The sequence below is a fragment of the Coregonus lavaretus genome (assembly GCF_964263955.1).
Source record: "Coregonus lavaretus genome assembly, chromosome: 13".
NCBI classification, from domain to species: Eukaryota; Metazoa; Chordata; class Actinopteri; order Salmoniformes; family Salmonidae; genus Coregonus; species Coregonus lavaretus.
The window spans coordinates 21,060,531-21,086,327 of NC_140000.1; the positions used below are offsets into that span (position 1 = coordinate 21,060,531).

The 25,797-nt window shown below is 41.9% G+C and overlaps 2 protein-coding genes across 2 annotated transcripts; one reads left to right on the top strand and one right to left on the bottom strand.

The window, feature by feature from the left end:
* The first annotated feature begins 175 nt into the window (after positions 1–175).
* Positions 176–17,942, top strand: LOC311139847 (uncharacterized protein). The gene is made up of 7 exons (XM_084174824.1): positions 176–219; positions 1,479–1,773; positions 5,361–5,491; positions 7,910–8,032; positions 8,138–8,174; positions 8,283–8,348; positions 16,706–17,942. Exons 2-7 carry the CDS (start codon positions 1,740–1,742, stop codon positions 16,747–16,749), a joined length of 435 nt encoding a protein of 144 aa, XP_084030950.1. The 5' UTR covers positions 176–219; positions 1,479–1,739; the 3' UTR covers positions 16,750–17,942.
* A 277-nt stretch (positions 17,943–18,219) lies between these two features.
* Positions 18,220–22,501, bottom strand: LOC311139149 (CD83 antigen-like). The gene is made up of 5 exons (XM_084174040.1): positions 22,177–22,501; positions 21,947–22,083; positions 21,561–21,795; positions 21,310–21,410; positions 18,220–19,577 (listed from the first exon to the last, which is right to left on the bottom strand). Exons 1-5 carry the CDS (start codon positions 22,202–22,204, stop codon positions 19,425–19,427), a joined length of 654 nt encoding a protein of 217 aa, XP_084030166.1. The 5' UTR covers positions 22,205–22,501; the 3' UTR covers positions 18,220–19,424.
* Positions 22,502–25,797: the final 3,296 nt, after the last annotated feature.

Sequence of the window (25,797 nt, forward strand, 5' to 3'; positions counted from 1 at the left end):
AAACGATCTATATCAGTACAGCACAAACCTATTATGTTTAATCATTAATGTATTCTTTCTAAGCTAGGCATCACATCTAGTTGTAAGAGAATAGATCCCCACAGAAGTCAGGAAACGTGTTACAGATCATCTGGCTGTATATGTGACAGGTTAAAGGACATATTCATAATGTGAGGAAACAACTGCGTCACTCTCGTGATTATTTCTCCCCTTTTTCAGGTACGTTATTGATATAAAACGAGTTAATTTGAATGTAATAACTTGCTAACATGTCAAGAGAGTTTAAGGTATGTGTTAGTAACATCTTGAGTAAGTTAGAGTTAAGTTGAAGAGAGTTATTAGGTGTGAGTGAAACCTGCTTGGTTGCAGCGAAATAGCTTCGTACTGAGAGTAGCTGCCATTTTATGCTAATTGTGAATGAACATGTGCGCTGTTAATAATATATTTGGGGTTATTTGTATAATGTGTTTCGAATACTTTGTTGATATGTAGTTATGGGTTACTGAGCTAAAGCTACTTTGTGTTTGACAGTTATATTGAAACATTTGTATATGTTTTAGTGAATTACAGTTTATGCTGTTGTGACTTGAATAAGCTTTGTACCCTACAAAACTCTGGTTCCTGTAGATCTGTTGTTCTGTAAAATGTGTTATTTTTGTAAAACTCATTATACTAAAGTTTCAGTGAGGAAACAACTGCGTCACTCTCGTGATTATTTCTCCCCTTTTTCAGGGGCGTAACATATATACGGCGGAGCTGATGGCCATATTGTTGGCCTTGCAGTGGGTGGAGGAAGTTAAGACAGACAGAGTAGTTAATGGCTCTGATTCATGTGCAGTGTTAATGAGTCTCCAGTCCTTTAGCTCACGTAGCAGACAATACCTGCTTTATGAGGTGCTACAAACCCATGGCAGGATTAAACAGATGGGTATACAGATAAGATTTACTTGGGTCCCAGCCCATGTGGGGGTGGAGGGGAACGAGGCAGTAGATGAACAGGCTAAACAAGCACTAGTAGTGGGGATAAACAAGCACTTAGTAGTAGGGATGTTGATGTTGAAGTGTCAATGAGCAAGGCAGAGGCTGATATATACAGTGATGGTGAAGAGATGGCAAGAGCAGTGGAATATAAATAATAAGGGAAGGCATTTATTTCAAGTACAGAGGAAAGTTGGGGAGGGGAGGACGGCAGGAAGGGACAGAAGAGAGGAGGCTATTTTTACAAGATTAAGGGTGGGACACAGTCAGTTGAATAAGACATTAAATGTGATAGGAAAGCATCCAACAGGAAAGTGTGATCATTGTCAGGAAATGGAGACTGTGGAGCATGTATTGCTACAGTGTGGGCAGTATCAGAGGGAAAGAGAGAGGATGATTTAGTATGAGGGAGAAGGGGATACAGGAAATTAGTTTAAATAGTATATTTAGTAGAGCGTTATTAGATATAGTCTAAAATATTTTGTTATCTTTTTTAACAGAAACGGTGTTGGCAGGTAGGATTTAGTTTATCCCTGTCTCTGGCCCACACTCCAGTACGGTAGGTGGCGGTAATGCACTATAACGTTGGATGCCAACCGACGATAAACCCCACTGAAGAAGACGGACGTTTATTACATTTACATTTACATTTTCGTCATTTAGCAGACGCTCTTCTCCAGAGCGACTTACAAATTGGTGCATTCACCTTCTCAGGAGCACGTGCACTCTGCACTGGAATTATTGACTATTGTTGAGAAATCATGGAGAAACGGGTCATTCTCCTGATGTGGTTGGGTAAGTTGTTTTTCCCCATATGTTTTATACATAGCGTTAAAATTAAGCTAAAGGGAACTTACCGTTGTCACATGCGCCGAATACAACAGCAGACATTACAGTGAAATGCTTACTTACAGCCCTTAACCAACAGTGCATTTATTTTTAACAAAAAAGTAAAAATAAAACAACAACAAAAAAAGTGTTGAGAAAAAAAGAGCAGAAGTAAAATAAAATAACAGTAGGGAGGCTTTATATACAGGGGGGTACCGGTGCAGAGTCAATGTGCGGGGGCAAGGCGTCAGGTGGGGTTTACGAACGCTCACACTTGCGATGTGTCTGTCTGGCGTTACTTGGGTTTCTTTCGGTAGATGAGAAGGCGTTAAAATTCGAAAAGGAAAAATATAAAAGCCTAAAAATACATAGGCCTTTTGTTTACTGAAAGTGAAATTCATGTTCCATCGGCCATCGCCTATGAATCACCACGCTGATTGCCCAAAGGCACACATTTCTGGTAAACGAGATGAGGGAATCCCGGTGAATTCCACGAGTCTTCGAAACGTGCAGTTGAGTGCACACTAAAAACAAATGGTTTTATATATATATATATATATATATATATATATTAGTGCAAAATAAGGATTATTTGGCTTGTTATGATAGCGGATTCCTTTTTGGTGCTATGTAGAAGCATTTTTGGAAGCTCTTATAAAGAACCATTAAATAATAATAATAATATGCCATTTAGCAGACGCTTTTATCCAAAGCGACTTAGTCATGTGTGCATACATTTTTACGTATGGGTGGTCCCGGGGATCGAACCCACTACCCTGGCGTTACAAGCGCCATGCTCTACCAATTTAGCTACAGAGGACCACGTTTTTATTTACTGATGGTTTGTCACTTGTTGCTACCAGTACCAGTTGTTGACAACTGTAGCATTTTAGCTATGCCTAACCCCAACTATTTTCCTAACCTTAACCTCATTCTCCTAACCTGCTACATTAATTATCTTAACCTGCCACGTTAGCTCTCCTAACCTGCAATCTAAACAAACCATCAGTGCAGACAAACCTTCAGTTTGTGATTCCCTAAAATTAAATGACAGCTACTTTACTCAGTAAGGTCACTCCCATAGAATTCTAATGTCACTCCCAATAAGGCCAACTTTGAATCATTGCTGTCCCAGTCTTAAATGTGCTGTTCGCGTTTATAATGTAGAATACTCTCTTCTTATTCTGTATTTAACATTTTTCAATAATAAAAATGTCAACAATCATGTCAAGTGTCTTGTCAAGCATTGCAATGTGCCCACATTGTTCAATGTCTAGTTTTGATTTACATTTGGTTGAGTTGTCAGCTAACTTGAAATCAACAAAAAATGTCACCATGTCATTGAAATTAGGTGAAAAGTTGGGTGACTTTTTTTCAAATCCAATCAGTTTTCCACGTTGATTCAAGGTCATATATTTTTTTTATGATGTGAAATCAACTTCAATTAAACCAGTTTTTGTCCAGTGTCATCATGGAGTGTCCCAATTTTGAATAAATTGCTATATAGGCACTGATATCAGTTTAAGTAAAACAAGCACTATGCATCAACTATATGTCAGCTATTAGCCACTTCCTCTCCATGTGATGCATTCTTTCAGAAAAGTAATCACACCCTGTTGTTTACAAGGACCACCTGTCATTTCAATAAGGATAGGCCTATGTGCTGAAGTAACCAACTGGATTTGAACCTAGGTTGTTTTCACAAGACTCTCTTAGCCCTCTGAATTTATAACTTGGGGGAGCTAACACAAGTGCTCCGCTTTCTTGACATTTGGCCCAGAACAGACTAGCACCCCTGGCCCTTAGATGTACACGGAGAGCCAGCATTGATAATATGCATGTCAATCTCTCCTGGCTCAGGGTGGAGGCGAGATTGACTGCATCAATGCTTGTTTTTGTGAGCGGTATTGACATGTTGAAATCACCGAGCTGTCTGTTGAAGCAACTAGCACACAGCTCAGACACCCATACATACCCCACGAGACATGCCACACTAGAGGTCTCTTCACAGTCCCCAATTCCAGAACAGACTACGGGAAACACACAGTACTACATAGAGCCATGACTACAGTTGAAGTCGGAAGTTTACATACGCTTAGGTTGGAATCATTAAAACTCGTTTTTCAACAACTCCACATAGTCCTATATCGACATAACCTGAAAGGCCGCTCAGCAAGGAAGAAGCCACTGCTCCAAAACCGCCATAAAAAAGCCAGAATACGGTTTGCAACTGCACATGGGGACAAAGATCTTACTTTTTGGAGAAATGTCCTCTGGTCTGATGAAACAAAAATAGAACTGTTTGGCCATAATGACCATTGTTATGTTTGGAGGAAAAAGGGGGTTGCTTGCAAGCCGAAGAACACCATCCCAACCGTGAAGCACTGAGGTGGCAGCAACATGCTGTAGGGGTGCTTTGCTGCAGGAGGGACTGGTGCACTTCACAAAATAGATGGCATCATGAGGAAGGAAAATTATGTGGATATATTGAAGCAACATCTCAAGACATCAGTCAGGAAGTTAAAGCTTGGTCGCAAATGGGTCTTCCAAATGGACAATGACCCCAAGCATACTTCCAAAGTTGTGGCAAAATGGCTTAAGGACAACAAAGTCAAGGTATTGGAGTGGCCCTCACAAAGCCCTGACCTCAATTTTATAGAAAATGTGTGGGTAGAACTGAAAAAGCGTGTGCGAGCAAGGAGGCCTACAAACCTGACTCGGTTACACCAGCTCTGTCAGGAGGAATGGGCCAAAATTCCCCCAACTTATTGTGGGAAGCTTGTGGAAGGCTACCTGAAACATTTGACCCAAGTTAAACAATTTAAAGGCAATGCTACCAAATACTAATTGAGTGTATGTAAACTTCTGACCCACTGGGAATGTGATGAAAGAAATAAAAGCTGAAATAAATCATTCTCTCTACTATTATTCTGACATTTCACATTCTTAAAATAAAGTGGTGATCCTAACTGACCTAAGACAGGGAATTTATACTAGGATTAAATGTCAGGAATTGTGAAAAACTGAGTTTAAATGTATTTGGCTAAGGTGTATGTAAACTTCCGACTTCAACTGTACATGGAACTCTATTCCGCATCATGTAACTCAGTCAAGCAGTAGAATCTGATTTTTTTTTAAACAAATAAAACTACACTTTATGGAACAGCGTGGACTGTGAAGAGACACACACACAGGCACACACACACAGCATTCGTAAACACATGCTAACACACGCACTCTACACACATACATTTTGCTGTATTATTGATTTTTGTATTGTAGATATGTTATGGTAGAGTAGTGTGTATTAATGTGTTATGTATTGTTTTATTGTATGTAATTGTGATTGGACCCCATGAAGAGTAGCTGTTGCCTTGGCAGCCGCTAATGGGGATCCGGAATAAATACAAATACACCATAGTGACCACCTCCGTTAAGATGACACTCTGCCTAGTATGCTGCATAATACAGTGGATTTAGGTTGACATCATCCTTTCTTGGTGTTAGGTGGATTCCCAATCCCACTCATGTCCTTTTCTTTATTCACTTTTCAGTCTCCGTGTCCGCTGCCCCTGTCATGGAGAAGCAAATTGACTACACATGTGAAGAAGGTACAAACACACTCGAAGCACCATTTGGAGCAGTGAATCCCCAGTGTGATCAGAGCTGGATCACTGGCAAAAAGGTAATCTATTATATATGTGGTCATGACAAGTAGATACAATGTGATTTTTTACATATCACCATTGATGGTATCATCAACAGTATGCAGAGGGGCAGGAGCCATGTCAATTGAGACATGACATGTGAAATATTATTTTCTTACTGCAGCCCATTGCCTACTATGAAAATGCTTTTTATATAATGGATTACATTATGCACAAACAAGTGGCACTGTTATCAAAATATAGTACATTACTAGCGTCACCCCAACCTTATGGGCAGGAAATCATTGGAAATTAATATTTAGATTCAATGAAATTCCACCCTCATGCAAAGCAAATAGCCTAGGCTACCAACCTTCTCAACTCTGCAGCATTTAAAACACTTTTTGTAGGCCACTGTTTTCGTTGGGACTTGCTTTTTGGACCGTTACTAAAGTCAGCGAGATGTACAATATGCCTGCTCGCTGCTGCTTGTGTCACTGGTGCATGTTTTGATAGGCCTAAACCATATTATCCATATCTGTAAAAAACACAAAAGTAGCCTTCAATATAAATATGTTTTTGTGATGCATAATTATTATGTACCTTGCTTTATTTGACCGCATTATTTGAAAGGATTTTAGGCTTAGTTTAAGAGTTGGGGGAAACAGGGCAGCGGGTCATTTTAAGCACGGGCCTTTCATATATTCTAAAGGCAGAAAAAATGCGAGTCCAATTCAAGACTTGAATTGTGTTAAATCAACACCATTCAAAGTAGCCACCCTTTGCCTTGATGACAGCTTTGCACACTCTTGGCATTATCTCAACCAGCTTCATGAGGTAGTCACCTAGAATGCATTTCAATTAACAGGTGTGCCTTCTTAAAAGTTAATTTGTGGAATTTCTTTCCTTCTTAATGCGTTTGAGGCAATCAGTTGTGTTGTGACAAGGTGGGTGGGGGATATACAGAAGATAGCCCTATTTGGTAAAATACCAAGTCCATATTATGGCAAGAACAGCTCAAATAAGCAAAGAGAAACGACAGTCCATCATTACTTTCAGACATGAAGGTCAGTCAATCTGGAAAATGTCAAGAACTTTGAAAGTTTCTTCAAGTGCAGTCACAAAAACCATCAAGCGCTATGATGAAACTGGCTCTCATGAAGACCGCCACAGGAAAGGAAGACCCAGAGTTACCTCTGCTGCAGAGGATACGTTAATTAGATTTAACTGCACCTCAGATTCCAGCCCAAATAAATGCTTCACAGAGTTCAAGTAACAGACACATCTCAATATCAACTGTTCAGAGGAGACTGTGTGAATCAGGCCTTCATGGTCGGATTGCAGCAAAGAAACCACTACTAAAGGACACCAATAAGAAGAAGAAACTTGTTTGGGCCAAGAAACACAAGCAATGGACATTAGACCCATGGAAATCTGTTCTTTGGTCTGATGAGTCCAAATTTGAGATTTTTGGTTCCAACCGCCGTGTCTTTGTGAGACGCAGAGTAGGTGAACGGATGATCTCTGCATGTGTGGTTCCCACCGTGAAGCATGGAGGAGGAGGTGTGATGGTGTGGGGGCGCTTTGCTGGTGACACTGTCTGTGATTTATTTAGAATTCAAGGCACACTTAACCAGCATGGCTACCACAGCATTCTGCAGCGATACGCCATCCCATCTGGTTTGCGCTTAGTGGGACTATCATCATTTGTTTTTCAACAGGACAATGACCCAACGCACCTCCAGGCTGTGTAAGGGCTATTTGACCAAGAAGGAGAGTGATGGAGTGCTGCATCAGATGACCTGGCCTCCACAATCACCAGACCTCAACCCAATTGAGATGGTTTGGGATGAGTTGGACCGCAGAACGAAAGAAAAGCAGCCTCTGTAGCTCAATTGGTAGAGCATGGCGCTTGTAACGCCAGGGTAGTGGGTTCGATCCCCGGGACCACCCATACGTAAAAATGTATGCACGCATGACTGTAAGTCGCTTTAGATAAAAGCGTCTGCTAAATGGCATATTATCATTTATCATTTAACAAGTGCTCAGCATATGTGGGAACTCCTTCAAGACTGTTGGAAAAGCATTCCAGGTGAAGCTGGTTGAGAGAATGCAGAGTGTGCAAAGCTGTCATCAAGGCAAAGGGTGGCTACTTTGAAGAATCTCAAAAAATATATATATTTTGATTTCTTCAACACTTTTTGTTACTACATGATTCCACATGTGTTCACTATTTTTCTACAATGTAAAGAAAAACCCTTGAATGAATAGGTGTGTCCAAACTTTTGACTGGTACTGTATATGTGGTCATGACAAGTTGATACAATGTGGAGTCAGGCATTTTTATTACCACTATTTTTTACATATCACCATTGATAGTATCATCAACAGTATGCAGAAGGGCAAGGGCCATTTCAATTGAGACATGACGTGAAATATTATTTTTCTCGCTACAGCCAATTGCATACTACAAAAATGGCAAAGGCGAATGCAGTTTTCCATGCAAGGATGTGTTCCCCGGCAAAGTCATCCTCAGTGAATGTCCCGATGTCACATTAACTACTGGTTGCATCACCAAGGTAGGTCAACTCATACAATTCACCTTCCTCTCCTCTGTTACTGCCTGCCAAGTGCCAGCCTAGTAAACATTTCTAAATATTTACCCCTTTCTTTCTCTTTCACAGGATGGGGTATATGAAGAGACCATGCTGTACTTCTCAGGTATGGTTGCCCCTGACGTTATTGGTGTATAACACAACATACCATTTGATATTCATATAAATCATTGTTGTCATCATATTGCTCATGTCACTCTTTTTACTCCATTAGTGATAAGCAGACAAACTGTCTCTATGACAACCACTAACTCAGCAAACAATCAATTCGCACATTATGGTAAAGTATGTTTTTTTTTATATAATGGATTACATTTTGATTGCACAAATAAGTGGCACTGTTATCAAAATATACATTGCTAGCGGCACCGTGCCCTTACGGGCGGTAAATCATTGCAAATTAATATTTTGATTTAATGCAAATCCCCCCTCCTGCAAAGAAAATAGACTGTATAGGCTATCAACCTTCTCAACTCCGGAGCATTTAAATAAACTTGTGGTAGACTATTGTTTTTGTAGGCACTTGCTTTCTGGACCATTACAAAAGTCAGCGAGATGTGCGATATGCCCGGTGCTGCTTGTGTTGCTGGCACATGTTTTGTTAGGCTGAAACCATGTTATCCATATGTGTTAAAAAAAACAGTAGCCTACAATAGAAAATGAATTTTGTGATGCAGAATTATGTACAGTGGGGAGATAAAGTATTTGATACACTGCCGATTTTGCAGGTTTTCCTACTTACAAAGCATGTAGAGGTCTGTAATTTTTATCATAGGTACACTTCAACTCTGAGAGACGGAATCTAAAACAAAAATCCAGAAAATCACATTGTATGATTTTTAAGCAATTAATTTGCATTTTATTGCATGACATAAGTATTTGATCACCTACCAACCAGTAAGAATTCTGGCTCTCACAGACCTGTTAGTTTTTCTTTAAGAAGCCCTCCTGTTCTCCACTCATTACCTGTATTAACTGCACCTGTTTGAACTCGTTGCCTGTATAAAAGACACCTGTCCACACACTCAAGATGGCGTAGCAGTGCGTTCGCTTTTATTCATTGTCCTTGTGTAAATATCCCGTTTCTTGTTTTTTTGTATATATTTCTCAATTTTTACTTTTCATTCTTTAACTAAATATACTTTCCTGCAACCCGCCTCACCCAACGTGGAAAGGATTCTATTATTTCTTTATAACTTTAATCAAGAACCTTAAGCTGAAACTAGTGTAGCTAGTGTAGCTGCAACTGAATGGCTACTTGCTATTAGTCACCGTTAGCATCTTCACCACTGTCCGTGGCCTACACTATCCACCAGCCAGCTCTAGCTCTAGCCTGGACAATTCGTCGGCCAGTCTGCACAGCGTGCTATCGACCCAGAGCTTATTGGACTTTCTGCCGGAATCACTGGACCCTAGCGCCGGATCATCGCAACCAGCTAGCTAGCTGCAACCTGTTGTTGGCTAATTACCATTGCCCTATAGCAAGCACCAGTTAGCCTTGAGCTAGCCTCAGGCCCATCTCCCGGCTATCTACCTCTCTGTCAACCGGACGGGACCTCCTAGTGTTGACACTGAGCCCCGCCGATCCAACACGACTGGTTTGCCGACAAAATAGTCTGATGTGGTTTCAACAGGCTTCCCGTTGCGACGACCACGAAGATCCATCTGCCAGCCCCGGCCCGCTAGCACACGCAAACTACAACTGTGCTCCCTGCTAGCTGTGCTGAAGCACCAATTTGAACTGCTCTCGGACTCACATATTGCTGTTTACTGGACCTTATGATCACTCAGCTGCACAGCTGATGCCTGCTGGACTGTTCCTTTACACGGTACCCTGTCCTGTTTATTCTGTTTAGCCTTAGCCCAAACGTTATCGCTATTTCCAGTTGTTGTCTTAGCTCTCTCTAATAACACCTGTGACTGCTTTATGCCTCTCTCCCATGTCAATTATGCCTTGCCTATTGCTGTTTGGGTTAGTTCTTATTATACAATTTCACTGTAGAACCCCTAATCCCTCTCAAACTGCCTCAAATAGTTCCTTTGTTCCACCCCCCATACACGCCGAGACCGGCTCAATCGGTGCCTCCAGTGACGCTATCTCTTTCATTGTTACCCAACGCTTAGGGTTACCTGAACTGTACTCATATCCTTCCATATCCTTTTCTGTACATAATGCCCTGAATCTTTTCTACAACGCCCGGAGAACTGCCCCCTTTATTCTATGTACCCAACGCACTAGAAGACCAGTTCTTAAAGCCTTTAGTCGTATCCTTATTCTAGTCCTCCTCTGTTCCTCTGGTGATGTAGAGGCTAACCCAGGCCCTGCAGCCCCCAGTATCACTCCTACTCCCCAGGAGCTATCATTTGTTGACTTCTGTAACCGTAAAAGTCTTGGTTTTCTGCACGTAAATATCAGAAGCCTCCTTCCTAAGTTTGAGTTATTCACTGCGTTAGCACACTCCGCCAACCCTGATGTTCTAGCAGTGTCTGAATCCTGGCTTAGGAAGGCCACCAAAAATTCTGAAATTTCCATCCCCAACTATAACATTTTCCGTCTAGATAGAACTGCCAAAGGGGGTGGAGTTGCAATCTACTGTAGAGATTGCCTGCAAAGCTCTATCATACTATCCAGGTCTGTGCCCAAACAGTTTGAGCTTCTACTTCTAAAAATCCACCTTTCCAGAAATACATCTCTCACTGTTGCCGCTTGCTACAGACCCCCCTCAGCCCCCAGCTGTGCCCTGGACTCCATATGTGAATTGATTGCCCCCCATCTATCCTCAGAGTTTGTACTGCTTGGTGACCTAAATTGGGATATGCTTAACACCCCGGCCATCCTACAATCTAAACTAGATGCCCTCAATCTCACACAAATTATCAACGAACCTACCAGGTACAACCCTAAATCCGTAAACATGGGTACCCTCATAGATATCATCCTGACTAACTTACCCTCTAAATACACCTCCGCTGTCTTCAACCAGGATCTCAGCGATCACTGCCTTATTGCCTGCGTCCGTAACGGGTCCGCGGTCAAACGACCACCCCTCATCACTGTCAAACGCTCCCAAAAACACTTCAGCGAGCAGGCCTTCCTAATTGACCTGGCCCAGGTATCCTGGATGGATATAGATCTCATTCCGTCAGTAGAGGATGCCTGGTTGTTCTTTAAAAGTAATTTCCTCTCAATCTTAAATAAACATGCCCCATTCAAAAAATACAGAACTAAGAACAGATATAGCCCCTGGTTCTCCTCAGACTTGACTGCCCTTGACCAGCACAAAAACATCCTGTGGCGTACTGCATTAGCATCAAATAGCCCCCGCGATATGCAACTTTTCAGGGAAGTTAGGAACCAATATACACAAGCAGTTAGGAAAGCAAAGGCTAACTTTTTCAAACAGAAATTTGCATCCTGTAGCACTAACTCCAAAAAGTTTTGGGACACTGTAAAGTCCATGGAAAATAAGAGCACTTCCTCCCAGCTGCCCACTGCACTGAGGCTAGGAAACACTATCACCACCGATAAATCTACAATAATCGAGAATTTCAACAAGCATTTTGCTGCGGCTGGCCATGCTTTCCACCTGGCTACCACTACCCCGGCCACCAGCTCTGCACCCTCCGCTGCAACTTGCCCATGCCCCCCCCCGCTTCTCCTTCACACAAATCCAGACAGCTGATGTTCTGAAAGAGCTGCAAAATCTGGACCCCTACAAATCATCTGGGCTAGACAATCTGGACCCTTTCTTTCTAAAACTAGCCGCCGAAATTGTCGCAACCCCTATTACTAGCCTGTTCAATCTCTCTTTCGTAACGTCTGAGATCCCCAGAGATTGGAAAGCTGCCGCGGTCATCCCCCTCTTCAAAGGGGGTGACACTCTAGATCCAAACTGTTACAGACCCATATCCATCCTGCCCTGCCTTTCAAAAGTTTTTGAAAGCCAAGTCAACAAACAGATCACCGACCATTTCGAATCCCACCGTACCTTCTCCGCTATGCAATCCGGTTTCCGAGCTGGTCATGGGTGCACTTCAGCCACGCTCAAGGTCCTAAACGATATTATAACCGCGATCGATAATAGACAGTACTGTGCAGCCGTTTTCATTGACCTGGCCAAGGCTTTCGACTCTGTCAACCACCGCATTCTTATTGGCAGACTAAATAGCCTTGGTTTCTCAAATGACTGCCTCGCCTGGTTCACCAACTACTTCTCAGATAGAGTTCAATGTGTCAAATCGGAGGGCCTGTTGTCTGGACCTATGGCAGTCTCTATGGGGGTGCCACAGGGTTCAATTCTTGGGCCGACTCTTTTCTCTGTGTATATCAATGACGTCGCTCTTGCTGCTGGTGACTCTCAGATCCACCTCTACGCAGACGACACCATTTTGTATACATCTGGCCCTTCATTGGACACTGTGTTAACAAACCTCCAAACAAGCTTCAATGCCATACAACACTCCTTCAGTAGCCTCCAACTGCTCTTAAACACTAGTAAAACTAAATGCATGCTCTTCAACCGAACGCTGCTTGCACCTGCCCACCCGACTAGAATCACTACTCTCGACGGGTCTGACCTAGAGTATGTGGACAACTACAAATATCTAGGTGTCTGGTTAGACTGTAAACTCTCCTTCCAGACTCACATTAAGAATCTCCAATCCAAAGTTAAATCTAGAATCGGTTTCCTATTTCGCAACAAAGCCTCCTTCACTCATGCTGCCAAACATGCCCTCGTAAAACTGACTATCCTACCGATCCTTGACTTCGGCGATGTCATTTACAAAATAGCCTCCAACACTCTACTCAGCAAATTGGATGTAGTCTATCACAGTGCCATCCGTTTTGTCTCCAAAGCCCCATATACTACCCACCACTGTGACCTGTACGCTCTTGTTGGCTGGTCCTCACTACATATTCGTCGCCAAACCCACTGGCTCCAGGCCATCTATAAATCACTGCTAGGCAAATCCCCGCCTTATCTTAGCTCATTGGTCACCATAGCAACACCCACCCGTAGTCTGCGCTCCAGCAGGTATATCTCACTGGTCATCCCCAAAGCCAACACCTCCTTTGGCCGCCATTCCTTCCAGTTCTCTGCTGCCAATGACTGGAACAAATTGCAAAAATCTCTGAAGCTGGAGACACTTAATCTCCCTCACTAACTTTAAGCATCAGTTGTCAGAGCACCTTACCGATCACTGCACCTGTACACAGCCCATCTGAAATTAGCCCGCCCAACTACCTCATCCCTATATTGTTATTTATTTTGCTCATTTGTACCCCAGTATCTCTATTTGCACATCATCTCTTGCACATCTATCATTCCAGTGTTAATACTAATTGTAATTATTTTGCACTATAGCCTATTTATTGCCTTACCTCCATAACTTGCTACATTTGCACACACTGTATATATATGTATTTCTGTTGTATTTTTGACTTTGTTTTGTTTTACCCCATATGTAACTCTGTGTTGTTTTTATCGCACTGCTTTGCTTTATCTTGGCCAGGTCGCAGTTGTAAATGAGAACTTGTTCTCAACTGGTTTACCTGGTTAAATAAAGGTGAAGTAAAATAAAATAAATAAAAATCAAACAGACTCCAACCTCTCCACAATGGCCAAGACCAGAGAGCTGTGTAAGGACATCAGGGATAAAATTGTAGACCTGCACAAGGCTGGGATGGGCTACAGGACAATAGGCAAGCAGCTTGGTGAGAAGGCAACAACTGTTGGTGCAATTATTAGAAAATGGAAGAAGTTCAAGATGACGGTCAATCACCCTCGGTCTGGGGCTCCATGCAAGATCTCACCTCATGAGGCATCAATGATCATGAGGAAGGTGAGGGATCAGCCTGAACTACACGGCAGGACCTGGTCAATGACCTGAAGAGAGCTGGGACCACAGTCTCAAAGAAAACCATTAGTAACACACTACGGCGTCATGGATTAAAATCCTGCAGCGCACGCAAGGTCCCCCTGCTCAAGCCAGCGCATGTCCAGGCCCGTCTGAAGTTTGCCAATGACCATCTGGATGATCCAGAGGAGGAATGGGAGAAGGTAATGTGGTCTGATGAGACACAAATAGAGCTTTTTGGTCTAAACTCCACTCGCCGTGTTTGGAGGAAGAAGAAGAATGAGTACAACCCCAAGAACACCATCCCAACCGTGAAGAACTGAGGTGGAAACATCATTCTTTGGGGATGCTTTTCTGCAAAGGGGACAGGACGACTGCACCGTATTGAGGGGAGGATGGATGGGGCCATGTATCGCGAGATCTTGGCCAACAACCTCCTTCCCTCAGTAAGAGCATTGAAGATGGGTCGTGGCTGGGTCTTCCAGCATGACAACGACCCGAAACACACAGCCAGGGCAACTAAGGAGTGGCTCCGTAAGAAGCATCTCAAGGTCCTGGAGTGACCTAGCCAGTCTCCAGACCTGAACCCAATAGAAAATCTTTGGAGGGAGCTGAAAGTCCGTATTGCCCAGCGACAGCCCCGAAACCTGAAGGATCTGGAGAAGGTCTGTATGGAGGCGTGGGCCAAAATCCCTGCTGCAGTGTGTGCAAACCTGGTCAAGACCTACAGGAAACGTATGATCTCTGTAATTGCAAACAAAGGTTTCTGTACCAAATATTAAGTTCTGCTTTTCTGATGTATCAAATACTTATGTCATGCAATAAAATGCAAATTAATTACTTAAAAATCATACAATGTGATTTTCTGGATTTTTGTTTTAGATTCCATCTCTCACAGTTGAAGTGTACATATGATAAAAATGACAGACCTCTACATGCTTTGTAAGTAGGAAACACTGACGATTTTGCAGGTTATCAAATATACCACTGTACCTTGCTTTATTTGACCTCTTTATTTGAAAGGATTTGAGACTTAGTTTAAGATGCTGTTGAAGATTTTACACATGGGCCTTCCATAGACTATAAGCGCAGCAGCACCCTTGCAGTTGATAGGATACTGTACCTTGGATACCGCAGATTGCTGGCTGCATGTTGCATTAATATTACTATTGTGACGCATTATTGCCATGGTAATCTGAAATGTCCAGTCTGTAGCTGTGAGACTCCCTCTGTTTGGACACGGCCGTGGTGGCAGCCTGGCGCAGTGTACACACCTTACAACTATCCTCCTCATCAATGTCATCTTCTCTTGGGCATCCTCTTAGTGGCCTCTTATTGCTATACCCACTGAGTAGCTGGACCCGCGCTTTTATAGGCCTAAGCTTTGCCTTGGCAGCGAAATGACGTCATAATGGCATTGACATGATGCAATAGTAACCGTGCCATTCCGTGTACGAGACCAAGTCAAGACCGAGACCAGGAGGAGTTTAGGGGTACGAGACCAAGTCAAGACCGAGATCAGGAGGGGGGTTAGGGGTACGAGACCAAGTCAAGACCGAGATCAGGAGGGGGGTTAGGGGTACGAGACCAAGTCAAGACCGAGATCAGGAGGGGGGTTAGGGGTACGAGACCAAGTCAAGACCAAGACCAGAAAAATGCGAGTCCAATTCAAGACCATCAATTGTCAAATCTCCACCATAAAAAGAGTTCAAAATGTCCAGTATTGCTGTGTTGATATTTCAGAAGATATGTATTCTTTAGACATTCAGAATGGTGAAAACATTCATGCTGACGGTAAATAGTCACTCTACAAATGATGACGAACCAAACAGGTCTATAATAGATGAAAAGACAAAATATGTTACAACTTCCCCCAGTTTCCCCTTACTAATAGTGAGCATGCAACTTTCAAACAATGTCTTCCCTAGCAGCAAATCAATTCTGACGAGCGTGACAATATTTAAGGATACATTTCTGTGAAAGTAAAGGACAGTAATGTTATGAGTAAAGTAGGAAGCCCTGGTTTCAATAGGCAAGAAGATATTAATGTGTCATGAAAGGAGTGTGAATATTTGGCTTGGTGAATGGGAGCTGATAACTGAGTCCTTCACTCCGCTGGTCCAATTCAAGAAATAATGAGTCATCACTGTCCGAGACAGAATCAAGACCAAGTAAAAATGTATCTGACACCGAGACAAGACAGAGACACTCAATACAGATGTAGGATCTTAATTTGATCACTCCTTTGTTGCTGAGAATTTACCTGCACAGCAGGAAATGCAAACTTGTGTATTCAAGTTTTAAAAAGTAATCTAAAGTTTGTAATTTCCAGACTTGATTTGCCCTAACGAAGAATGTATCAACCCTTACAAAAATGTCCTTTCATTATAATTCACATTTCCTGTTGCTGCGGGATGATGATGAAGCAAACTGGCCTCGAGACCGGACTCAAGTAGTTCCAAACACAAAAACCGGGATAATAAACAAAAATACAAAACACAGCGGATTATAAAGTGGACAATATCATGTGGGAGGACGACGCACTTCTTTTGAGCTTAAAATGAATCAAATTGGCCCAAAATTGTAGGAGGGACACCCTCCTGCAGCTTAGAATCCTTAGTGTATTATAATATAGATAACTGCATATTATCAGAGCTCAATTACTATCAAAACAAGTTTTGATGCTACAGGAAAATGCCTGATGTTCTAACTACAATGAGAGATTTTGAAATAAACAAAATAACTTGTTATTTAACAACTGTTCTGTTTATATTTTAGGACTTTGGGCATTCCTGATGCTGATCAAACTATTTGTACTGTAGATGTGGTCTGAGGGGTCTCTCACGTTGTTGGTCCTACATTGTTGGTCCCCAAAGAACCCAGATGGCATCCTTTATCCTGCCAATGAAGAACAGTTGGGTATTTGTAGTGGGTGGGACACACTACACAAACTAACATCAAAGTTGAGCCAATAGTATTATAGACATCTATCTACTCAGGACCTTTAATTGCTTTTTAAAGGAAGAATGTGTCTTCCCCCACTAGTGTCCACTCTAATTCATGTTTTAGTCTCATTGCTGTCTTCTATGCACTTTTCTACCTTTTTTGTCTCAATACTCTGCTAACTAAACCAAGTTTACCTGTAGGATGGGTGATGTTTACATTATGTAGTTTCACCTAAGAGAGGAGGAAAGAAAGCCATAGTGTTTTTTGTCTGAACACGAATTTCAACAGGAAATGTGTTTATTGCTGCTGACCACCTTTAAACTGCACTGCCTCATCATGCTGTGCCATATAGACTGTGTAATTTATGAAATATATTTATTAAGCTATTTATTACCTATTAATTATAAAAGGCACAAATGACCAAAGTATGAATGTACAATTAGCTAGAAAAACAAGCTGTGAACTTTTCCGTAACAAGCCAATCATCTCCCATGGACAATTTGTTGGCACAAAATGGAAGTACTTCACTATGCAATGGGACCAATGTGAAATTGTGTGTTTTTATGTCTCATCAAATTAAGGAATTTATTTTGCAAGATTTTAAGAATATATATTTTAAAGGTGTGTCCTTAAAAAAACTATATATATCCACCTTGACTTGGACCATTTTGTATTGGTACAAATATAGCTACACCTACTCACCCCTAGATCAGACAATAAGCTTAGAGACAAGTGATTGATTTCACCAGGTAGATTTCAGAGAGATGTACTGTACAATAGTGTTTAAACATGATATTAATAATACTTCTTACCTCCCTCCAGTCCATACAACCAAACACTTATATTAACTGACAACCATAACGTTACACACATTAAGATGAGCCCTTTTGAACACGAGCAGCGTTAAACAATAAGCTTTATTTTCTTGTCCGTTGATGTTATGTATGTGTACTTTCGTAGCATAGTTGTATGCCATAATGTTTTGCATGCTTTTGATGAGAGACAATCACCCATGTTCATGCTCTGATCATTTTCTAATCTGTCCTGTGATGCATTAAAAAAAGTTGTCTTCAAACATTGCGACTCTTTTCTATCAGGGTTCTGATTGCCAACACATGTACACAAAAGTACAAATGTTAAGAACACGTGTGTGATATACTTGAGTTTACAGGGCTATGTTTCCGCCTTGTAATGTGTTGGGATGATTCTCAAAGAAGATTGACAATGACAAAAATATCAGTTAAGAGGTGGTAGGAGTTGAACATCCTGTTCATGTGAAAGTTATTATTTATGCGAAATAAATTATGTACATATTTATTTAAAAATCAAAACCGCCATCCAATGAATATAGTTAATTCATTTAATCGACAGACATTTTGTGCTCTCCTACAAATCATTGCCAGATTATTTCACTATAAATTCCAAATACAATGTACTATATAACAAACTTCAATGTATTATTTTTAATATGAAATATGAAATAGTATGTTTTCTTAAATGTTATATTGATCAATGTTATCTAGTCTGTGAACATCTGTAAATGGTAAAATAAAAATTAAAAAAAACATTTAGATTAACCCGAATAACATGAGATGACTGAAAGAGACCACACATTCTCAGAAAGACACTCAAACTGTGGTGACTACAAAAGTGAGGACTCATCTTAAAAGGTAAGACAGCATTTATCTAAAACAGTGATATTTCAGAACACACAGTACATGTACTTGTGATACTTTACAACATTATTTACAGAACTTTTTATGTTTCATTTTCTGCCAATTTCTTTTAGCCAGTTTTTCAAGCCCCTTTACTTATGGTTTGCTTGGCGGAAGACAATTTTATTTTTTGTTTCTGCATTAAAAAAATTCATCATGTATTGTTTTGGCCTAGCAAAAAATCTAAAGTATGCCTAAAACATTAGAGCTCATTGGGAGCCTTGCTTGGCTCAGATGGAATGCAGTCAAGGTTGGGTTCATTTCTCTGTGCAGAAATTCAAAAAGATCAATTCTGTACACATTGGTCATTTCCCAGTTCAAAACTCAATGTCAATTTCAATTCCTGGTTTGGCTAAGATGTGAATGGAATTAACCCCAACGTTGCCATGGCGCAACTGTCCAATATGACTCCTCATCGTGGACCATTCCTTCACCCCTTTCTGAAGCTCCTTCTTGGGGTTAGATCTTGGGGCTTAGATTGTGGGGTCCCTTCACCAGGCCCTGCTCCTTGCGCATCACAGGCGCGTGAATGCTGCAGGCAGGCAGTCATTGCTGGAGAACTGCTGCCCTAGCCTGGTTGTACTGCTGTTTGGCTGTCTGAGTGAAAGGGTGTAGGCTTCTGTTTGTTTCATTTCTTTGAAAAGCCTACACATCTTAGTTCTACAGGACCGGCCAGAGGGTTGTCTGCCTCCATCTGCTCTAGAGGTGAACTCTTCTCCTGGAAAGTAGACATGACTCTTAGGCTCCTTGCTCAGCTTTAAAAGTGCCCTAGTCTTTCTCTGCGTTTCCTCTTCACATTCAAGTATCCAATGAGCCCAAACTAGCAGAACAGGCTCTCACACACAGACATGTTTTATGGAACCCTGTCCTGACCAGTTTGGCCCCAGAGTGTAGATCAACATTAAATCCTTCTTCTCAAGGGGTGCATCTAGAAGTGGTTCTTGTGGATACTTCTTACTCCTTTGCAATAACATATTCCTTAAGATGACCTATGGTAAAGATTAACATTGAGTAAATAACATGAAACAAAAAAATAAATACATGCAAAACTATTTTATTTTATACAGTGGGGGAAAAAAGTATTTAGTCAGCCACCAATTGTGCAAGTTCTCCCACTTAAAAAGATGAGAGAGGCCTGTAATTTTCATCATAGGTACACGTCAACTATGACAGACAAAATGAGATTTTTTTTTCTCCAGAAAATCACATTGTAGGATTTTTTATGAATTTATTTGCAAATTATGGTGGAAAATAAGTATTTGGTCAATAACAAAAGTTTCTCAATACTTTGTTATATACCCTTTGTTGGCAATGACACAGGTCAAACGTTTTCTGTAAGTCTTCACAAGGTTTTCACACACTGTTGCTGGTATTTTGGCCCATTCCTCCATGCAGATCTCCTCTAGAGCAGTGATGTTTTGGGGCTGTCGCTGGGCAACACAGACTTTCAACTCCCTCCAAAGATTTTCTATGGGGTTGAGATCTGGAGACTGGCTAGGCCACTCCAGGACCTTGAAATGCTTCTTACGAAGCCACTCCTTCGTTGCCCGGGCGGTGTGTTTGGGATCATTGTCATGCTGAAAGACCCAGCCACGTTTCATCTTCAATGCCCTTGCTGATGGAAGGAGGTTTTCACTCAAAATCTCACGATACATGGCCCCATTCATTCTTTCCTTTACACGGATCAGTCGTCCTGGTCCCTTTGCAGAAAAACAGCCCCAAAGCATGATGTTTCCACCCCCATGCTTCACAGTAGGTATGGTGTTCTTTGGATGCAACTCAACATTCTTTGTCCTCCAAACATGACGAGTTGAGTTTTTACCAAAAAGTTCTATTTTGGTTTCATCTGACCATATGACATTCTCCCAATCCTCTTCTGGATCATCCAAATGCACTCTAGCAAACTTCAGACGGGCCTGGACATGTACTGGCTTAAGCAGGGGGACACGTCTGGCACTGCAGGATTTGAATCCCTGGCGGCGTAGTGTGTTACTGATGGTAGGCTTTGTTACTTTGGTCCCAGCTCTCTGCAGGTCATTCACTAGGTCCCCCCGTGTGGTTCTGGGATTTTTGCTCACCATTCTTGTGATCATTTTGACCCCACGGGGTGAGATCTTGCGTGGAGCCCCAGATCGAGGGAGATTATCAGTGGTCTTGTATTTCTTCCATTTCCTAATAATTGCTCCCACAGTTGATTTCTTCAAACCAAGCTGCTTACCTATTGCAGATTCAGTCTTCCCAGCCTGGTGCAGGTCTACAATTTTGTTTCTGGTGTCCTTTGACAGCTCTTTGGTCTTGGCCATAGTGGAGTTTGGAGTGTGACTGTTTGAGGTTGTGGACAGGTGTCTTTTATACTGATAACAAGTTCAAACAGGTGCCATTAATACAGGTAACGAGTGGAGGACAGAGGAGCCTCTTAAAGTAGAAGTTACAGGTCTGTGAGAGCCAGAAATCTTGCTTGTTTGTAGGTGACCAAATACTTATTTTCCACCATAATTTGCAAATAAATTCATTAAAAATCCTACAATGTGATTTTCTGGAATTTTTTTCCTCAATTTGTCTGTCATAGTTGACGTGTACCTATGATGAAAATTACAGGCCTCTCTCATCTTTTTAAGTGGGAGAACTTGCACAATTGGTGGCTGACTAAATACTTTTTTTCCCCACTGTATGTTTTTTTAAAAATAAGTCAGAGGAACAGCTGGTAGTGTTGTAACTCACATAGCTGATGGTGAATATCAGCAATGCTGCCACAAGCCCCACAATGGAAAGAACTAGGATGGTGTCCCTTTCTTCTGATTGGTCTGTGGACTCAAGGCAACCTGCAAAAAAATGATCCACAAATCCTTGAGCATCACTGGAAACATTTTAAAAGATGAACTCTCTCTGGGTCCAATTTAAAACACTCACATACAGTATAAAGTAGGTATATGTACCAAAACAAGCACATAATGAGAGTAGAACACACTCACCTGTCACTCTGAGGTGAACCTGCCCCTCCTGGTTCTGCTCTCCTACAGGTGCTGCCAGGAGACACTTATACCTCCCGCTATCAACAGCCGTTACATTGGGCAGGAAGATATCGAAAGAATCATCAGCCAAAAGTTTCACTTCACGCTCCAGACCGGCGTACCATTGGGTGGTGCCGTTATGTGATAGCCTCTTCATCAATAGACCAGACTCCTTTTTAGAGGGCTCCTCACCGAGCTGGGAGAAGAGGGTGTGAGGTTACTCTATGCCCTTAACAGCTGGTCTGGGACCAGTACTGTATATGTTTTTCTTATATTGCACTTGTATAGAATTTGGTCAGACGGTACAAAACACACCGTTTATGCTATCACAATAATAGAAAGCTTACCTTGTACCACCTCACTGCCCGGTACTGGACCCCAGGCTTACATATTGCTTTACATTTCAGAATTGAGTCCTCTCCACAAACGGACTTCACCTCTTGGGTAGGCATTTCCTGTGTGAGCCCACATTGCAAGGAGGCAGCTATAGAAAAACACAAGATAAATCATAACTTCAGGTGAGCCTGCCCAGCTGGACTAATATCAAACTCGTTGTTAAAAAGAAATGACAACATACCTATAACGCAGACGAGTAGAAAAAACATATTTGTAGAACTACAGCAATGAAGATGATGATCCAGAACAGAAGGGTTGCAGTTTATATAAAGCTATCTAAAACGGAAGTGAATCTACAAGGCTAGGGATTTCCCATAGCGAGTGCGGTCAGCTTTCTGTTCGATTCAACGTTTGCCACGTTGCGTGACGCTTTGAATTTAACGACACGTTTCTCTAAAACGGTGCGCACCATTCCTCAACAGCATTTGATGTTCGTTTGCTCTCGTTTGGTGTGTGGCCTGATCAATATGGATGTGACCATTTGAAATCGCAAAACTCGTAGCACCATACAATCTCCATCTGGGCCACCATAATCACACCGTTCTTCCACTGGTTGTTCAGGACAGTACCGTTCTATGATACTGAACAGATCCCTGACATTTCGCTAAATTGAAGGTGCTAGGTCACAGTGCGTGTGGGCATTTCATTTGGGATAAGGGGCGAGCTTCTCAATTGCGCGTGTACTCTATTCACAGGACCGACTGCAATTTGTTCTCCTGATCATCATGCCGATACGTTGCGGCACTCTCCTGATATGTTTGGTTAGGCTATGTTTCTCATACATTGTTCAACTTAAGCAAACGGTGTGTTGTTATGTGTTAATAACACGAAGACTACGTTAACCAGCATGGCTACACAAGGAGATTGCTAGCTATCAGTTTATTAAAAGTTGTTAAACCTATTATTTAAAGGATCAAACATAATAAACGGAAAATTAGTTGTCACTGCAAGACTTTACACTGAGTGTTACAAAACATTATGAACACCTGCTCTTTCCATGATAGACTGACCAGGGAAAAGCTATGATCCCTCATTGATGCCACTTGTTAAATCCACTTCAATCAGTGTAGATGAAGGAGAGGTGACAAGTTAAAGATTTTTAAGCCTTGAGACAATTGAGGCATGGATTGTGTATGTGTGCCATTCAGAGGGTGAATGGCCAAAACAAAAGATTAGGCCTAAGTGCCTTTGAACGGCGTATGGTACTAGGTGCTAGGCGCACCGGTTTTTGTCAAGAACCGCAACGCTACTGGGATTTTCACGTTCAACAGTTTCCCATGTGTTTTAAGAACGGTCCACCACCCAAAGGACATCCAGCCAATTTGACTGTGCGAAGCATGGGAATCAGCATGGGCCAGCATCCCAGTGTAACGCTTTTTTATTATGTCTGCCTGCTGGCGTTAAGCGGGGTTCTTTCTGTAGTGTAGAAGAGAAGGCGTTAAAATTAGAGAAGGAAAAATACATAATAGCCTACATATAAATATATGCCTTATTTTTGCAAACTTAAAGTGAAATTCATGGTTGGCCATTGCCTGAGAATCCCCTAACCTCCCCAGGCAGATTGCGCATCATACAATATTATAGGGAATCCCCTGAACCAGAATGACATGATACGTGTATATGGCGAATCTCCTTTAAACCCAGGAAGCAGCCATTCAACTTGCCATTCAACAGCCTTTCAAGCTTAATAATGTCAAAATACGATCGTTACTCACCAAATATGGAGTTTCGATTAGCACCTATTGTCATTTACAGTGGGGAGAACAAGTATTTGATACACTGCCGATTTTGCAGGTTTTCCTACTTACAAAGCATGTAGAGGTCTGTAATTTTTTATCATAGGTACACTTCAACTGTGAGAGACGGAATCTAAAACAAAAATCCAGAAAATCACATTGTATGATTTTTAAGTAATTAATTTGCATTTTATTGCATGACATAAGTATTTGATCACCTACAAACCAGTAAGAATTCCGGCTCTCACAGACATGTTAGTTTTTCTTTAAGAAGCCCTCCTGTTCTCCACTCATTACCTGTATTAACTGCACCTGTTTGAACTCGTTACCTGTATAAAAGACACCTGTCCACACACTCAATCAAACAGACTCCAACCTCTCCACAATGGCCAAGACCAGAGAGCTGTGTAAGGACATCAGGGATACAATTGTAGACCTGCACAAGGCTGGGATGGGCTACAGGACAATAGGCAAGCAGCTTGGTGAGAAGGCAACAACTGTTGGCGCAATTATTAGAAAATGGAAGACGTTCAAGATGACGGTCAATCACCCTCGGTCTGGGGCTCCATGCAAGATCTCACCTCGTGGGGAATCAATGATCATGAGGAAGGTGAGGGATCAGCCCAGAACTACACGGCAGGACCTGGTCAATGACCTGAAGAGAGCTGGGACCACAGTCTCAAAGAAAACCATTAGTAACACACTACGCCGTCATGGATTAAAATCCTGCAGCGCACGCAAGGTCCCCCTCGTCAAGCCAGCGCATGTCCAGGCCCGTCTGAAGTTTGCCAATGACCATCTGGATGATCCAGAGGTGGAATGGGAGAAGGTAATGTGGTCTGATGTGACAAAAATATAGCTTTTTGGTCTAAACTCCACTCACCATGTTTGGAGGAAGAAGAAGGATGAGTACAACCGCAAGAACACCATCCCAACCGTGAATCATGGAGGAGGAAACATCATTCTCTGGGGATGCTTTTCTGCAAAGGGGACAGGACGACTGCACCGTATTGAGGGGAGGATGGATGGGGCCATGTATCGCGAGATCTTGGCCAACAACCTCCTTCCCTCAGTAAGAGCATTGAAGATGGGTCGTGATTGGGTCTTCCAGCATGACAACGACCCGAAACACACAGCCAGGGAAACGAAGGAGTGGCTCCGTAAGAAGCATCTCAAGGTCCTGGAGTGGCCTAGCCAGTCTCCAGACCTGAACCCAATAGAACATCTTTGGAGGGAGCTGAAAGTCCGTATTGCCCAGCGACAGCCCCGAAACCTGAAGAATCTGGAGAAGGTCTGTATGGAGGAGTGGGCCAAAATCCCTGCTGCAGTGTGTGCAAACCTGGTCAAGACCTACAGGAAACGTATGATCTCTGTAATTGCAAACAAAGGTTTCTGTACCACATATTAAGTTCTGCTTTTCTGATGTATCAAATACTTATGTCATGCAATAAAATGCAAATTAATTACTTAAAAATCATACAATGTGATTTTCTGGATTTTTGTTTTAGATTCCGTCTCTCACAGTTGAAGTGTACCTATGATAAAAATTACAGACCTCCACATGCTTTGTAAGTAGGAAAACCTGCAAAATCGGCAGTGTATCAAATACTTGTTCTCCCCACTGTAGGCCTACACTGCATACACGGCCGGTATGTACATCCAAAAACACAAGCAACCGAAAAAATGCCTATTCGGCACCTTCATAAAAATGTCAAAGCGACCGAAAAATACATGCGAGGTGCCGAAGAGGCATTTTTTTCGGAAGTACAAAACATGTCTTTATGTATTTTTTTTTTTTTCCAATAACAAAATGTCAACAGTCATGGTTGGTATGTGTCTTGTCAAGCAGTGCAAAGTGGGTGTCATCATTAAGGCCCTAAGTCCCAATTTTGGATAGGTTTGGTTACATTTATAGATATTCACTGATACAAATGATACAAATATTGACTGTTAGGCTATCAGTTTAAGCAAAACAATCACAAAGGATTATCAGCTATTAACCACTTCCTCTCCGTGTGATGCGTTTTTCAAAAAAAGTTATCACATTTTTGTTTGCAAGGAACTAC